General features: G+C 47.7%; 1 protein-coding gene across 3 annotated transcripts in view; it reads right to left on the reverse strand.

The window, feature by feature from the left end:
* LOC129832954 (unconventional myosin-X-like) overlaps positions 1-17,674 on the reverse strand; it is a 48,106-nt gene that overhangs the window by 9,034 nt on the left and 21,398 nt on the right. For all 3 annotated transcript variants that reach the window (XM_055897108.1, XM_055897107.1, XM_055897109.1), the window contains exons 3-7: positions 11,660-11,754; positions 7,242-7,424; positions 4,646-4,803; positions 2,672-2,795; positions 1,953-2,250 (exon numbers count right to left, since the gene is read on the reverse strand). In XM_055897108.1, the coding sequence (XP_055753083.1) occupies positions 1,953-2,250; positions 2,672-2,795; positions 4,646-4,803; positions 7,242-7,424; positions 11,660-11,754 (858 nt within the window). The remainder of the gene's footprint in view (positions 1-1,952; positions 2,251-2,671; positions 2,796-4,645; positions 4,804-7,241; positions 7,425-11,659; positions 11,755-17,674) is intronic.

Raw genomic sequence — 17,674 nt, forward strand, 5'->3', positions numbered from 1 at the left:
TCTACCATAAAGGCCTAATTGCTGGAGTTCTGCAGAGATGTATCCTGCCTGTTTGGCCCTGTCCGGGGGTATCATCGGATGGGGCCACAGTGTCTCCTGACCCCTCCTGTCTCAGCCTCCAGTATTTATGCTGTAGTAGTTTATGTGTCGGGGGGCTAGGGTCAGTCTGTTATATCTGGAGTATTTCTCCTGTCTTATTCAGTGTCCTGTGTGAATTTAAGTATGCTCTCTCTAATTCTCTCTTTCTCTCTTTCCTTATTTCTCTCTCTCGGAGGACCTGAGCCCTAGGACCATGCCTCAGGACTACCTGGCATGATGACTCCTTGCTGTCCCCAGTCCACCTGGCCGTGCTGCTGCTCCAGTTTCAACTGTTCTGCCTGCGGCTATGGAACCCTGACCTGTTCACCGGACGTGCTACCTGTCCCATACCTGCTGTTTTCAACTCTCTAGAGACAGCAGGAGCGGTAGAGATACTCTCAATGATCGGCTATGAAAAGCCAACTGACATTTACTCCTGAAGTGCTGACCTGTTGTGATTATTATTATTTGACCATGCTGGTCATTTTTGAACATTTGAACATCTTGGCCATGTTCTGTTATAATCTCCACCCGGCACAGCCAGAAGAGGACTGGCCACCCCTCATAGCCTGGTTCCTCTCTAGGTTTCTTCCTAGGTTTTTAGCCTTTCTAGGGAGTTTTTCCTAGCCACCGTGCTTCTACACCTGCATTGCTTGCTGTTTGGGGTTTTAGGCTGGGTTTCTGTACAGCACTTTGAGATATCAGCTGATGTAAGAAGGGCTTTATAAATACATTTGATTTGATTTGATGATTGTTCTTCTGGAAGGTTCTCCCATCTCCACAGAGGAACTCTAGAGCTCTGTCAGTGACCATCGGGTCTTGATCACCTCCCAGACCAAGGCCCTTCTCCCAGGATTGCTCAGTTTGGCCGGGTACCCAGCTCTAGGAAGAGTCTTGGTGGTTACAAACTTCTTCCACTTAAGAATGATGGAGGCCACTGTGTTCTTTGGGACCTTCAATGTTTTGGTACCCCAGATCTGTGCCTCGACACAATCCAGTCTTGGAGCTCAATCAAGTTGTAGAAACATCTCAAGGATGATCAATGGAAACAGATTGCACCTGAGCTCAAATTTCAACTCTCATAGCAAAGGGTCTGAATACTTATGTAAATTAATGTATTTCTGTTTTTAATACATTTGCAAAAATGTCAAAAAATCTGTTTTTGCTTTGTCATGACGGGGTATTGTGTGTAGATTGCTGAGGATTTTCTCAAGGGGTCTGAATACTTTCCGAAGGCTCTGTACATACAACCCCTACCGCGAGAGACAGTGTGTTCTAGCTCTGAGTGGTGGATGCCTCAGTGTGCTATATATTATATGCTGTGCTATATATTGCAACTGTTCCATTAGCTTTGGCCTGATACTGAGTAGCAATGTAAACATGGGCATCGTATATAGTGCTTCGTGACTAGCAGTCCAACAGAGGCTTTAGGCCAAAGATTAGCACTGTTAATATAGCTTAGCATGTGGCTAATTCAGAGCTGCAAATCCACTCCTAAAACACTGGATCTGTCTGTGGGTCGTGCAGTAACAATGTGAGAGCATATCACACTACTATATGGAACTGGTGGTTAGCAGGCTTGGCGCCTGTCACCTGTCTCCTCCCACGGTGGGTTCCCATGCTACTGGCACCCTTCTGGCCCACAGCCTGACCCCCATTTCTCCCTCGTACCGCAGCCCTATTCCCCCCCCACCTCTCAAATCATTTCTGTGACAGGGAACAGAGACGCCTGTCAACGCCAAACGCGTTCTATTGTTGGTGAAACCAGCCGATGCCGTAAAGTTTTCCGCAGGCTACGACAGAGCTAGGTGGATGGGTAGGAGAAGAATTACACCTCCCGTTGAGGGCGTTGTGTTACATGTTGTGTGTGTCACCTCTTGAGGTGGAAGCGCAGGTATTTAAGCACGCCGGGGCCGGGCAGGAAGGTGCAGCTCATGCAGGTGAGGAGCTGCCAGTAGCGGAGGTGTGCGGCGGTGTGGGGCTGCGGCGTGCAGCTGGTCTGCTTCACCAGCTGGCAGTAGACCTCGTCCCGGAGCGGCCGCAGGTCCAGACAGGTCTGCAGCACGCCCTGGATCAGAGGCACCGGGTCCCGTGCCGACTCCAGCTGCTGTAGACAGTTGAAGAGCTTCACTGCTTCCTCCCGCACCGTGGCGTAGCCCTTACCGCTGTGGTCTGTGAGGGAGGAGGGGGGGGGGGGGGGGAGTCAGTACCAGACGCATAGTATTAGGAATTAGACCAGACTAGACCAGTCAGCATGGTTGAGAATAGATGATCTCGTCTCTGTGAGGTCTCTCGGTGGAACAGCTAAGCTTTAGTGGCCGTCTCTCATCATTCCTTATCTAAGCAGTCTCACTCACTGGCCTTGACTTGGCACGCAGGCGGTTAGGCATTACAGGTGACTAACTCAATGGTAAGTCTATATGTGAGTCTGTTACAGTGTATGATTACTGGGCATGTCAACGAGCATGTGACAGCATTACTCATATGTGAGTGGGTGTGTAACTGCATGTTTTATGTTTTCGTGTTTTATTGTAGAGTTTACAGGCATAGCACTGACCGCAGGGACAGGTGGTAGCATGATAGTAGTACTTACAGGTGTGTTCCAGGCTGCCGTAAGGGAAGGGCAGCAGGGGGGCATACAGGGGGCTCTGGGTGTGCTTCAGGATGGGGTTGTGCTGGTAGATATTATCTACCACCTCGGGGTTAAACTTGTTCTCCTGGAGAAGAAAGACAGAGAGACAGACAGACAGTTAAAGAGAGAGAGGCAGATGAGCTTCCTTGACCTTCCAGCTGACCTGGGAGCAGCCCCAAGACGGGCTGCTATGAGAGAGAGTGTGTTGGGTAACAGGGGTGACTAGGGTCAGTGGGAGGCAGGCCATGGAGCAGGAGGACAGCTATGACCGCTTTTTAAACACCTGGGGACCCAACAAAACACACCGCCATCACTGACATTATTTACATGTCTGTGTGGTATCTCGCTACAGATGCTACTCTCATTGACAGAAACACATTTTACATGACATTTGAATCATTTAGCAGACGCTCTTATCCAGAGCGAGTTACAGGAGGAATTACGGTTCAGTGCTTTGCTCAAGGGCACAGACAGATTTTCCCCCTAGTCGGCTTGAGGATTCAAACCAGCGACCTTTCGACCAGCGACTGGCCCAACCTCTTAACCGCTAGGCTTCTTGCCGCCCTACGCAGACGGCATCCACTACTGCAATCCCTGCCTGCACCTGTTGACCATTAGTAATGTTGCCACTGCTCTCCCGCCTTCCCCCAATTCACCCTCCTTTGTGGGGCAAAGTTGACACATTCCTCGGAAATGTTTTGGTCAATCTGAACTGGGACCATGTGGAACACTGGCAGACTGTCTATTGGACAGACACATACAGCCTACATACACAAGACATTACCATAGGAGAACATACAGTGCCTGAAGAGTGCTCAACACTGGGAAACACATTGCAGTCTATGTAGAGGTCGCAAGAGGACACAACGGGATTCATTTATGATCTACAGGATTCGGACAGAACATCCATCCTCATTATGTCCTAAAAATGGACATGCTCCCATGTCCTTCTCACTCTCTCCCGCCCTCGCTACCTCCCTCTCTCCCTCTCCCTCTTTCACACGCGACACAGACTGGAGGTCCAAGGCTGAAACGGTCATCTCTCTTCACCTCCATGTCTGGTGGGACACACATCTACACTCAGAGATAAGCACTTCTCTCACACAAAGCACTCCTCTATTCATTCCCTCCCTCTCCCTCTCCCTCTGCTGTAGTGTCAGTTGCGTTCAGTAGTGTTCTCCAGCCTTCAGTGGGATTCGGCTAGGCTTTGTGTTGAGTGTGAAAAAGAGTGTTGGAAGGAGTGGAGGAGGATTGGGAAAGGGGGAGGAAGAGAAGACAAGGGGCAACTCTTTAAAAAGCGGGCCCCTCTCTTCCTCCTCCCGCTGAAGTCAAGTGATCGAAGGGCACATTTACAAGAATACACACACAACAACACACAAACTCAGAATAGCAAACAAGCAGAGACTTAACACCACTTGGTGAATTCCAAAGTGATGGCATAGCGTGGTCTGCCTTTTTCTCTTAGACTTGTCTTAGTGATGAAGGAAATCATACTTTAAAAATAGAAGAACTTGCTGTGCCTCATTCAACTGTTAAGTGAGGCCTGTTTCTGTGGGCAAACACACGTACACACCCCAAGACCGGGTCCAAATATGACGCTTTGCTGTGCACACCCTCTTCATCCACCCTTTTGCCTCTAAAAATGACACGTTCCTTAAAATAGGGCAGAACATTCCGGTGGAACTTTTACGGGGTGCCTCCTCTCCTCTCACAGCTTGGTGGAATAAGATCATTCCCTGAAGGCAGCAGCAACGACAGTTGGAGGACACTTTGGACTCGCGGCCCAGTCTGGTCGCGCGGTTGCCGTGGTGACAGAGCGGAGGTATAATGTCCGTTGTGCGTGTTTGGTGACCCTTGTCATCGGCGGCAGTGGTCTGGGGCGGGCAGCGAGATGCTGTGAAGCAGTGTGTGTGCGTATGTGTGTGTGTCTCTCACCTCGATGTCTCGGATCAGGAGCTGAGTGGGCGTCTCCACGGGGGCTTTTGTGTCGATGACCTTCTGGACAGCGCAGGCCCAGTGCACAGCCTCGTTGAAGTGCTTGGTGTACAGCTTGTAGCAATGCTTACGCCCGTACACTGTGATGCTCCAGTACCCTGAAACACACACACACACACACAGGGAAGTCAGTCATCAGTGTACTGTGCAATGAAAGCATGAGTAAACATGAAAAAACTGAAACTGAACTTCCAAAGAATATAGCTATAGAGAGCAGAATCCAAGGCCCATACTTATGTAATAACTGTGGTTTCAGAGAATAAGGAAGCCTGCTCCACTCTCCCTCTCATGTGGTCTGAACATGGGACACTCCACGTATCTGGTGTGACTCCTGCTTCCTCACTTCCTCTCTGGGTTTCACTGAGGTCAGCGGTCATCCCGGCTCCCAACTTTATTAGCCACTAAGCCCAACCGAAACACAACGACTACAACCAGGTCAGGACAGAGGTGTGTCCTCTCCTGGCACAACACCTGGCCTAACGTCCTGTAAGAACTGAGAAAGCCCTCTCTCCTCCATGTGCACAGGAAGTAGTAATTGTACTGGACACACTACAGGCAGTGTGGACCCCCGGGCCAATCATACCCTGAGTTTGTTACCATGTGATCTCCTGCTAGCTACGTAACTTGGCATACTGATTTTTCTTTGTTTAGATTGGTCAAGTTCAAAAATCCAAGTGAGGCTAAAGTGTGTGCGTGTGTGTGACCCCATTCACTGCTATTTCACAAGTGAGAGATAGAGAGGTGGAATGAGATGCGTCACTTGAGTGACGTGGTCTTCCTGTCTGGGTTGGCGCCCCCCCTTGGGTTGTGTCGTGGCGGAGATCTTTGTGGGCTATACTCGGCCTTGTCTCAGGATGATAAGTTGGTGGTTGAAGATATCCCTCTAGTGGTGCGGGGGCTGTGCTTTGGCAAAGTGGGTGGGGTTATATCCTGCCTGTTTGGCCCCGTCCGGGGGTATCATCGGATGGGGCCACAGTGTCTCCTGACCCCTCCTGTCTCAGCCTCCAGTATTTATGCTGCAGTAGTTTATGTGTCGGAGGGCTAGGGTCAGTCTGTTATATCTGAGTATTTCTCCTGTCTTATTCGGTGTCCTGTGTGAATTTAAGTATGCTCTCTCTAATTCTCTCTTCCTCTCTTTCTTTCTCTCTCTCGGGGGACCTGAGCCCTAGGACCATGCCTCAGGACTACCTGGCATGATGACTCCTTGCTGTCCCCAGTCCACCTGGCCGTGCTGCTGCTCCAGTTTTAACTGTTCTGCCTGCGGCTATGGAACCCTGACCTGTTCCCCGGACGTGCTACCTGTCCCAGACCTGCTGTTTTCAACTCTCTAGAGACGGCAGGAGATACTCTCAATGATCGGCTATGAAAAGCCAACTGACATTTACTCCTGAGGTGCTGACTTGTTGCACCCTCGACAACTACTGTGATTATTATTATTTGACCATGCTGGTCATTTATGAACATTTGAACATGTTCTGTTATAATCTCCACCCGGCACAGCCAGAAGAGGACTGGCCACCCCTCATAGCCTGGTTCCTCTCTAGGTTTCTTCCTAGGTTTTAAGCCTTTCTAGGGAGTTTTTCCTAGCCACCGTGCTTCTACACCTGCATTGCTTGCAGTTAGGGGTTTTAGGCTGGGTTTCTGTACAGCACTTTGAGATATCAGCTGATGTAAGAAGGGCTTTATAAATAAATGTGATTTGATTTGATACTGGGCATAAAAGGGGACTAATATTGTATTGTATGGTAAGGAGATAAGGAGGGAGCTGTTAGGTTCATTAGGTTCACGTTAGGTTCACCACTCTGCGGGGACAGACTTACTCAGAGGCTCAAAGAGGAACACAGACAGAACACACAGCCACCAGTGAGCTGTACTTAGACTAAGGGCAGGACAAAACAGATGAAAAAGCAAAACAGTACAAACTTCTCTGCAGGAAAGTCCCAGAGCAGATTTAGGGGAATGTTTGGGTTAGGTTTTTTTTCTCCTGGAGGTTTTAGGTGGTTGTCTAAAGTCAGCAGGCGAAGGTACAGTCCCCTCCATACAGACACAGAGGGCCTTGTGTGCCTGTGTGTGTGCCTGTGTGTGAGTCGTGTGTGAGTAATAGAAGAACTCCTAGTTCGAGTCAACCCCCCCCCCCTCTCTGTCTTCACACAACAATAGCATTTCACCTGTATTTCCGTTCCGATTCCTGTCATTCAGGGTGTTAAACAGTAAAGGGCCATTCTGGTGCTGATGACTCAGAAGGTTCCAGACAAACCCGAGTTGTGGAGAGAAAAGCGGACTGGGTTTTCCAGACTTCCTCTGGGTGTACTGGGCTCACAGGAACTGAGAGGAGACCGTAAATCCTCACATTACGACCGCTTTGAGATCTTTACCAATATTTGATCATTGAACCAATAGGGAATTTGGGATGGCGTGTATGAATCAGAGAGAGAGACAGAAAGTAAGTAAGTAAGTAAGTAAGTAAGTAAGTAAGTGAGTGAGTGAGTGAGTGAGTGAGTGAGTGAGTGAGTGAGTGAGTGTGTGTGGCACTCACCTGTCTCCTTGAAGGTCTGTTTGTCTGGCCATATGACAGAGCAGAGGTTGGTGAGTACCAGTGTTCCCAGTCTGCGGGCTCCTCTCTCTGAGCTGCTGTAGTAGTCTAAGGAGTCCTGGCTCAGTACAAACCAGTAGCACTGCTGCTTGATCCAGCTTCCACGCACCTCCCGGAAAAGCCAGCCTACACACACACACACACACACACAATGAATGTGAGTGAGAAAGATTTTTTTGTTATTTCACCTTTATTTGACCAGGTAGGCCAACTGAGAACAAGTTCTCATTTACAACTGCGACCTGGCCAAGATAAAGCAAAGCAGTGCATGTTATCAAAAAGGTAGCCTCATCCAAAAAATATCTGCACATGATAGTGTATGTGTGTGTGTTTTTGCCCACGTGCCTCTGTGTGTGTGTGTGTGTGTGTGTGTGTGTGTGTGTGTGTGTGTGTTTGCGAGTGTGTGCATCTGTGTGTGTGCGTGCGTCTTATTTGGTTGAATGTAAGGGTTAATTAGTTTGGGCTGAACATAATCACTAAGAGGTTGAACCCATCGGACATAAAATATGTCTGTAACATGCAGAACAGGTTAAAAATAACGTCAGCTAATGGTATAGTCAGACATTAAGGCCTGTGTGCCTGCCACCAGGATAATTACAGCTGTAAAAAAACACAGAAAGAAGAAGACGGGAGGTTGGAGAACAGTCGCTGGTGGTGGAGTAGCAGGAAGAGAACTGGTGGACTGATCTTTCATTAACGCCCAGAGAGGGAGGGAGGGAGGGAGGGAGGGAGGGAGGGAGGCTGATACATTCTCCTGGCTCCCTTCACCATTCCACCCCCGTCACATAACCATGGCCCTCAGAACTGGGTGGTGTTCAGTAGGCACAGAACGAGACAAAATGGTTTGAAACTGACCTGAATTTGTCCAATAAAAATTGAAATTTTCCATTTCATAACTGTTTGTGTTTGGTCTCTACCGAACAGGATCCTGGTCTGCAGTGACCAGCTTTACATGAAGGGGATGTATGTGGACACCTGCTCGTCGAACATCTTGTTCCAAAATCATGGGCGTTAATATGGAGTTGCTCCCCCCTTTGCTGCTATAATAGCCTACACTCTCCTGGGAAGGCTTTCCACTAGATGTTGGAGCATTGCTACTGGGACTTGCTTCCATTCAGCCACAAAAGCATTAGTGAGGTCAGGTACTGATGTTGGGCAATTAGGCCTGGCTCACAGCCAGCGTTCCAATTCATCCCAAAGGTCAGGGCTCTGTACCACTTTGTGGCTGAGCCGTTGTTGCTCCTAGACGTTTTCACTTCACAATAACAGCACTTACAGTTGACCGGGGAAGCTCTAGCAGGGCAGAAATCTGACGAACTGACTTGTTGGAAAGGAGGCATCCTATTACGGTGAAAGTCACTGAGCTCTTCAGTAAGGCCATTCTACTGCCAATGTTTGTCTATGGAGATTGCATGGCTGTGTGCTCGATTTGATACACCTGTCAGCAACGGGTGTGGCTCAAATAGCCGAATACACTAATTTGAAGGGGTGTCCACACACGTTGTATATATAGTGTACTACCCGTGTCCAGAAGGGAAAGTGGTTGTAGTGTTACACCAGGCATGCAGCACCCCATAGCGTGTGTCCCAAACGGCACACTGTCCCCTGTGTAGTACACTACCTTTGACCAGGGACCATAGGGCTCTGTAGTGCACTATATAGAGAATATGGTGCCATTTGGGACACAGCCTTTGTGTGCAAACTGTTCCCTCTAAATATTTAATCTCATAGAGCTGAGGGTAAATAAACCGGGGTTGGCCAAGCTCTGGCCAGGGGATGCCCGGAGAGAGAGAGGAAGAGGGTGCAAGGGATGGAAAGGGGTGGCGGTGAGAGGGAGGGGTAAAACGAGAGAGAGCAGTTAGAGTTCACAGTGAGGGCTGATGGATGGGCTGGCAGAGGGCCCTGGCTGGTCACCTGGCCCAAAGCTGGAGCAGGGCGCTATGGTGAGGGCAGGGTTATGTGGCTGTGCCATCTGTTGAGTGTGTGTGTGTGTGCGTGTGCATGTGTTTATGGGAACAGCAGTGCCATGTTCATTGGGCTTGTTAGAACAGCTCTGACGCCGAGCCAGCGTCACAGCTTCTTCTGTGGTCAGCAAGCTACATGCCACCTGTCAGCTCTCCCTCGCTTTCCCTACAGCTCTTTTCTCTTCGTTCAGTCTCTCCCCCCGCACCAGCTCCCCTTTTTCCTGCCATAAAGTGGTTTTCCCTACATGCAGAGCCCCCATTGCTACCATCCCCCATGTTACAACCCATAGACCTGGAGGGGGGCAGTCGAAGTGGGAGTCTACACACGTCTCATTATGTTTCCTAGTGGCAGCCTGGAACACACTATAGACCCACCCAATATAGTCCTGAGGTACTTAATGTGGTGTTAAGGAGCAGGAGCATAAAAATCAACAGGAGCATAAAAACCAACATGAAATGGATAAATAAAAAACGATGAGGTAAGACAGGACGGGATTGGGTGGGGTTGATGATTGGGTAGGGGGTAGAGGGATGAAGGGGTGTGGGTGGACTGGTTAGCGGAGAGCTGGGAGGCATGTCCTCTGTCAGTCACACAGGATGTCCTGCAGCTGCTCTTTTTGAGACAGTGAGATAGAGAGACGGCCGACTTTGGAGGGAGAGAGGAAGGAGAGAGAGAAAGAAAGAAAGAAAGAGAGAGAGAGGGAGCGGAAGAGAGGGAGTGAGAAAAGTAGAGAAAGAGAAGGAAAGGCAGTGAGGGGGAGAGAGAGAGAGACATTGAGAGAGAAAGGGTGAAACAAGAGTCCCGGTCAGGACCCCCTGCCTACCCCTCCCCTCCCCCCCACTGTCCTCCATCTGGATCCCATCTCCCTGGCCTGCTAATGCGTCCCCTGGGCTCCACGGCTCGCCCTTAATTTGTTTCATTTGTGACCCCAGACCCCTAATGCTGGCCCTGCCCCCTGAAACACAAATTGAGCAAACACTGGAGTCTGTCTCCCTCTGGTTCTGTTCTGTCCTTCTATCTCTGTGTGTATTTTCTGTTTGTTCTGGAGATTTGGGGGAGATTAAAAAGCATCTGATAACAAACAGTCATCCATAAGGGCACAGAGCGTTAATGAGCTTCAACCCTAGGATTATGGGCTGAACTGAATTAGACAGAGATCCAAACAGAAAGGGAAACGATTGCAATTGAGTAGACTGAATGACTTTCCAAATGACCGGAGTACTGGCCACTCTAAGTGACATGTAGCTAAAATTGTTCAGTTTTACCGTGCATTAACAAACAGAGGAATGTCATTTATGCTCGTTACTGCATTCTGTCTAGGAGTTTCTCACTCCCTCGCTACGTCAATCTCTATCTCTATATCTTTTCCTCTCTGTCTGTCTTTTTCTGTCTCGGCACGTGTGATGGCCTATTTTAGACAGCGAGGCGACACTTGGCCCCAGTTGCCTGAGGATGTCCCATTGAAAACCACACCAAACCACACCAAACAGCTAGGGACACCCTAGCTCCAGGACATTTGAAAATATACCCCTGCACACAACAAGGGCATGAACAGAGCAAGGCCTTCACATGTCCTGGAGCGTCAGTGGTGCTGGAGATGGTGGTGGTTGGTGGGGAAGACGGCCCGACTGAAGAGAAGAAATGCCAAGGCACACAGCCACCCCAGGGGCCCAGGGGAAGTATCCGTCCTCCGATTGGGAAGGAATGCACCCCCCCTAACCCCATCGTCTGCCCCTCTTCCCGGTCTCAGACATCGGAACAGAGGGAGGAGGGGTGCAGCCAGCCAGCCGGCCAGGGGTGCTGCATGGTAACTGCTGTCCGAATTAGCCGATCAGGCTGCCGCCATCCCAAAGAGGACGTAACTTATCCAAGCGCTGGCATTTTACTGCAACCGTTTCGGTAGCAGGAAAAACACACATGAATAGCCTGTGAGATCACTCCTCGAAAAGCGTCAGGCACGCAAGGCTCTTAATGCCGCTGATGGTCATCATTACATGATTACTGGGGGTAGGGTGTGTGTGTGTGTGTGTGTGTGTGTGTGTGTGTGTGTGTGTGTGTGTGTGTGTGTGTGTGTGTGTGTGTGTGTGTGTGTGTGTGTGTGTGTGTGTGTGTGTGTGTGTGTGTGTGTGTGTGTGTGTGTGAGGGCTTGGTCGCGGACTGTGAAGTGTACAGTACAGTAGTACAGTACGGTCTACTTATTCCGCAATAACGCCGCAAACATGCACGGAGCTCAAGCTCGACTAACGCTCTCGGATGAGTGAACGTCACCGCCACACAGACTGTTATTACTGTACATGCAAATCACCGGAGCTGGAACACAACAGCCACACAGAGAGAAAGGAGAGAGAGAGAATAGAGGGATGGTGTTTAGAAGTGTGTCAGCCAGGCAGGCTCACCTTTGACCAGCAGCTCGGGGTCTTCTTCCAGGCCCATCTTGCTCTTCTCTATGATCAGACTCTTCATCTCATCAGGAACCTCTGACAGACTGTGTCTGGGTGAGACAGAAAGAGGTGGTAAATAACAGCATCATACACTCCCACAGTCAAGGCCCCCCCCCCCCCCCCCCATGCCCTATTGGCTCTGAGTCGAGCGGAGGAGGGTAACCCCACACAACCTCTGCCAACCCTAAGCCTCTCTGACACCCTAAGTGAGAGAGGAGAGGGGGACAAGTTGAAGTCCTGTGAATATCGTTCCCTCCACCCCTCCCCTCCCCAGCTGCATGCATACCACGCCACTGTGGACAGCTCGTCTCTCTTTAATTGGTTTGGCTGGCGGGCACAGCGGAGTGGAGGGAAGCGGAGGACTGAAAATAAACGTGACAGAGCGACGCCGGACCGACTCAAAGCCAGCCAGGCAGTCGCAGGCCAGAGAGAGAGAGAGAGAGTTCAAAAGGTTACACTGTTGTCAGCTAATCGAAACCCATAACAAACATCAAACACATCTGGGAATTATGGGAAAACTGTTGTGAAATGCTCGCTCTCCTCTCTCTCTTTCTCAAGGGCCACTGTCGAGGAAGCATGGTAAAAAGAAAAGTGTCACCACACGCAGTCATGGTGGTGGCGAGAACTTTGGACTGCAAAGTGACATTCGTTTCAGACATTTGGCCAGGCAATGTTTTGGACGACTGAGAGCTCAGCTTGTTATCGCTGGCCAAGGCCCATTTCCAGCCCATTAAATTGTTTATAAGGTTTATCTATGCTCATTTATTTATCTAATTACTAGTTTATTTTCTCTATTTCCTGCGTCAAACTAGCCTGTGAGGTATGACGGGACAAACCCTCCTTCCTTCCCCTGAAAACACCAGGCAGGAAATGAGTTTTGGCACGCGGCCCTCCATCCCTCCACCATGTACAGTCTTAGATAGCGTTTCTCTGGGCTGTGATTATTGATCAGATGATTGTGGAAGGTTATTCCTTACGGAAGTCAGACCTAATCAATGAGTCTGAATATACCCTATCCTGCTCAACTTAGCTTACAGGACTGTTCATCTACAATACATGACACCTGCTCAAAGTATCTCACTATCCCAATATCCACTAGTTGACCCTTGTGTCAATACGTTTGCCTGTTCCAGACTGTACAGTAGTTGGAAAATATGTGTGCGTATCAGTCTCTAATTTAGGCTGATGCTCAGACACACAGGGAAGCACGATACCACATTGGCCCTTACAGAGTGTATGACTGATTCAGCCGGGGAAACGTCAGAGAGACACCAGAGGGTGAGAAAAAGAGGGTCAGAGCCCTGTCATTCTACACCCAGTCTACCTCTACAGCGAAACCCAACAGCGACGGCCGCATTCAAACAGTAACGTCATCTGGGACCTTTCCAGTGTATCGTAGCATATCCCTCTTCTCTTAAATACAGAAAAATACATCCAGAAATCTGAGGACGGCTCTTTTGGAGTCCGCGAATAACCCCTTGCTACAGAAACAGATGCAGACAGACCTTTAAACAGTCATTTAAATGGAGAACTCAATGCACTGATGGGGATTTGGATCTATAGAAAACTCCAACGCAGCCAGCTAGGGGATATGTGGAGTGTGTTGGTATGTGGAGGACTTGATATCAAAGCCTAGGATCATTTTGTGCTATTGTCTGCATGTCCAAACTCTGGAGAGCACCAGTACAAACCAGTCCTGGATTGGTACCTCTATAGTTTGGGCCTTGCTCAGGGGTACAAAAGCAATGTTAGCTATGTTCCTCGCAGAACTTAAACCAGAAATCTTCTAGCCGTGAAATGGGTCAAGTTCCTACTTAAAGCTACAGGCTACTATGTATGCACCAGGGTTTTCACATTTTAAATTTACCAGCCATTTGAGAAATTTACCAGACACATATGCATTGGGTGTGTAAACCCATTAGGGGCGTCCACCCACGGTGCTCAAAAACACATCACATTTAGATTATGGTCATTACTCTTAACAAAACATGTAACTCCTGTAATGAAGTAGCGAATAAAACGTCATTTTCAAACATTTGCCAAAATGCAATTTGCGGGAAAAAGGGAACACAACATTCTAAATAGTGCACTTGACACAAGCGTTACAAGACAGGTATTCAACGAGCGTGAATCTAAAGATACAACAACTAGGATGGGTTGCTAATACTGTATGACTAGGATTGTGCATTTGACTTCTGGACAACGAAAGAAAGTTGATATGAAAACCAATAGAACAGGAGAGAAATGGCAGCGAGTGTGGCAAAAGTCTTTCATAGGCCGCTTGTGTGGCAAAAGTCTTTCATAGGCCGCTTGTGTGGCAACAGTCTTTCATAGGCCGCTTGTGTGGCAACAGTCTTTCATAGGCCGCTTGTGTGGCAACAGTCTTTCATAGGCCGCTTGTGTGGCAAAAGTCTTTCATAGGCCGCTTGTGTGGCAACAGTCTTTCATAGGCCGCTTGTGTGGCAAAAGTCTTTCATAGGCCGCTTGTGTGGCAACAGTCTTTCATAGGCCGCTTGTGTGGCAAAAGTCTTTCATAGGCCGCTTGTGTGGCAAAAGTCTTTCATAGGCCGCTTGTGTGGCAACAGTCTTTCATAGGCCGCTTGTGTGGCAAAAGTCTTTCATAGGCCGCTTGTGTGGCAAAAGTCTTTCATAGGCCGCTTGTGTGGCAACAGTCTTTCATAGGCCGCTTGTGTGACAAAAGTCTTTCATAGGCCGCTTGTGTGGCAACAGTCTTTCATAGGCCGCTTGTGTGACAAAAGTCTTTCATAGGCCGCTTGTGTGGCAACAGGCCTAGCTGATTGTGTTGCGGCTGTCAGCGAAAAGCATCTAATATACGTGTGAACCTAATGTGTCTTGAGTATAATTTCAAATGTTGAGACAAGAACAAGGGGAGGGGTGTGTGGCGAAGATAGCCTATAGGCCGTCTCTCTCCAGAATGCATGCTCTCAGCTCTCCAGAATCAACTCAGCTGTCTCCCACCAATTCTCTCGCATTCATTGTTTCTTGTGAATTGTTTGCCCTAAAAATTGTCATTGTTATCAATTCCCCATTACACATGTCACCAATAGTAAATGAACCGTTAATCCCCGTCATTTGGTTACATTAATTTATGTTATTGCATTGTATTACTAATTAGGCCTACAGTCATTTACCGATCTCCTTCTCGGTGTGTAAATGCTGTTGAGAAACACGTTTTGGTTTTATTTCATAGCCATTATTTACGAGTTGTCCCTTTTTTCATTGTCTTTTGTTTGGAGTGCTCCATGTGAGCGATGAGCACGGTTCTTGTTCATGTTGAGGGAGCTTGCACGTCTGAGCACGCAGAGAATTAGCCTACCTGGCCTGCTGCGCGCAAGTGCCCATTTGGGGATGTCTGATTTCTGCTTGTTTTAGTCATCTCATCACCTTCACCACTAATAAGCTCATCTTCTCAGTAATATTTTCTTCGCCTCACACAGTAAGTCAACGAAGTCTGGTGTTTTAACATCCATTACAAATGAAACCGCCTAATAGTTCCTCACAAAAATCTCCCCCTTGATAATCACCAAGCCTCGGTGTGAAAGAGCAAAATACAATCATCTGATGATCCCATATATCCAGTGGAAACGTCATAAAATACTTATCCTTTCCCTTGCGCAAAAACAGCTGTCTGTCCCGAGCTCACTGGTGCATAATCTCTCAGTGCCGAATAGGCTAGTTGATACAATGTTGCAAGTTAGGACCGGATCCAGTTGATTGATTTGATACAACGTTGCACTTCACAAGCGACAGCGCAAGTCAAGACAGACAGAAAGGGAGGCAGACCGGCTGAGTAGGGAAATGAAAGTTATTGAAAGAACCAGAATTTTCATCCGTATATTTTGTACTGTTTTTATGTATTTTTACTTTGTTGACAATGTAAGTTATAGGCCAACAGCTGCATTAGCCATCTCGGAGTTCCATGCGCTCATTTAGGCTATTTAGCGGCCAATGATCACCGTGTATCAATGTGTCATATGGCAGAGGATGGTCCTCTCGCATTAGTTGAATTCTACATTTTATATTTCTTACATTTTAATTAAGATTTTTATGATTATCCACGGGGCAACGATTTTGAGAATCGAAAACATTATTATTGAAATGAAACGGTTCCATCAAAATGCACATATGAAAATCATAACTGACCAGCAGATTGGTAGAAATAAATTAAAGGCTTATGCTTCCTCAAACTTTAATCTCACGCACCGCCTATAAAATCTTTAGAAAATAATTGTCTCCACCTTTCTATGGTCGGATTTTCAAGCAAGGTAAGACATGCCTCATAATATGAAGTAAAACACTCAGGTTTCAAACAATTAAGTATGTTTTCAAAATGCATACTGCCTCCAGCTCACATGGTAAAGTGGTGGGAGACTCGCTGTTAGCCTTCCTACCGTTGTTTTTTCTCCCGGTTCATTTGGCCAAACAAAATTATATTTATCTGCTTCATTTTTTTTATTACAGCCAAAAGCCGGCAATCGCCGGCTAACGGAAACCCAGGTATGCATATGACAACCATGAGGAACAATATTGTTGGGGAGGACAACCCTAACCACTAACCAGATGTGGAAAATGACACGTTTCAGAACTAGCATGAGACAGGATTCAAGAGAGATCATTTGAAAGATTTGAGTGGAGGGAAATGAGGGAAAAGTTTTTTATTTATTTATTTTATTTCACCTTTATTTTAACCAGGTAGGCTAGTTGAGAACAAGTTCTCATTTGGAGGGAAACAGGATAAAGAAAGGAGAGGGAGGGCCGGGCTAAAACCCTCCAGTTGACCTTTTACTCTGTCTCTGTTCAAACAAGCCTGACCTTCAGCTTCAATGGGCCCTCAGCGAATCAGAGGGCCCATCTGGGTCCACAGGCCTTCAGCTAACGTCCAACACACAATCTGCCTTTGTGAGTTACTGTAGACACAGGCATCACCAAAAGTCATGTCAAAGACAAAACCATATGGGAAGACACAGGGGCTTGTTCTAACCTTGAAGCCCATATGCTATAGGTTTGGGAGATGGGCTACTTTGTGTCGAGGAAAATAAGTCGGGTGGGTGTGAGTATGACATTTGGGTAAGCTGATCCAGAGGGGGCTGTCCAACACACTTCTGTTAGAAGTTCAAACAAGGGGATGAAGCACTGAGCATGTCGAGAACCAGACCAGCAGAACAACAGTTCAAGAGTCTGTCCGACGACAGAGAGACAACAGGCCTGGAGTCTGTTGACGCACTCATGCATCAATCTAATTAACATACTACAATTGTCAGTTTAAGCTAGAGATACCGCATTCGCCTATGTCGCCCTTCTGCGTCTGCGGTGAAAAGTAGCAGAGCTGCAGCGGTGTTTGTCAGACCAGGAGACATCCCGAAAATCGTTCTTGTCACAAAAACGTCTGTAGCGTCCAACTAACTAATATAACCACTATATGGAAAGACGAGACTCTCACTAACACAATGTTTTAGCCCGACGACCCCGACAAGTGTCACGGGACTTGTCTGAAGGTAAACTGTACCGGTTTTTAAAAATGAATGGAAGTATGGAGGTAGTTTTGTGCCCAAAAATATATACAGTAGCAGTCAAAAGTTTGGACACACCTAGGGTTTTTCTTTATTTTTACATTGTAGAATAATAGTGAAGACATCAACACTATGAAATATAGAATCATGTAGTAACCAAAAAAAGTGTTAAACAAAACTAAATATATTTTACATTTGAGATTCTTCAAAGTAGCCACCCTTTACCTCAATGACAGCGTTGCAAAATCTTGGCATTCTCTCAACCAGCTTCATGAGGTAGTCACCTGGAATGCATTTCAATTAACAGGTGTGCCTTGTTAAAAGTTAATTTGAGGAATTTCTTTCCTTCTTAATGCGTTTGAGCCAATCAGTTGTGTTGTGACAAGATAGAGGTGGTATACAGAAGATAGCCCTATTTGGTAAAATACCAAGTCTATAT

The sequence above is a fragment of the Salvelinus fontinalis genome, chromosome 34 (genome assembly GCF_029448725.1).
Source record: "Salvelinus fontinalis isolate EN_2023a chromosome 34, ASM2944872v1, whole genome shotgun sequence".
Classification (NCBI taxonomy): Eukaryota; Metazoa; Chordata; class Actinopteri; order Salmoniformes; family Salmonidae; genus Salvelinus; species Salvelinus fontinalis.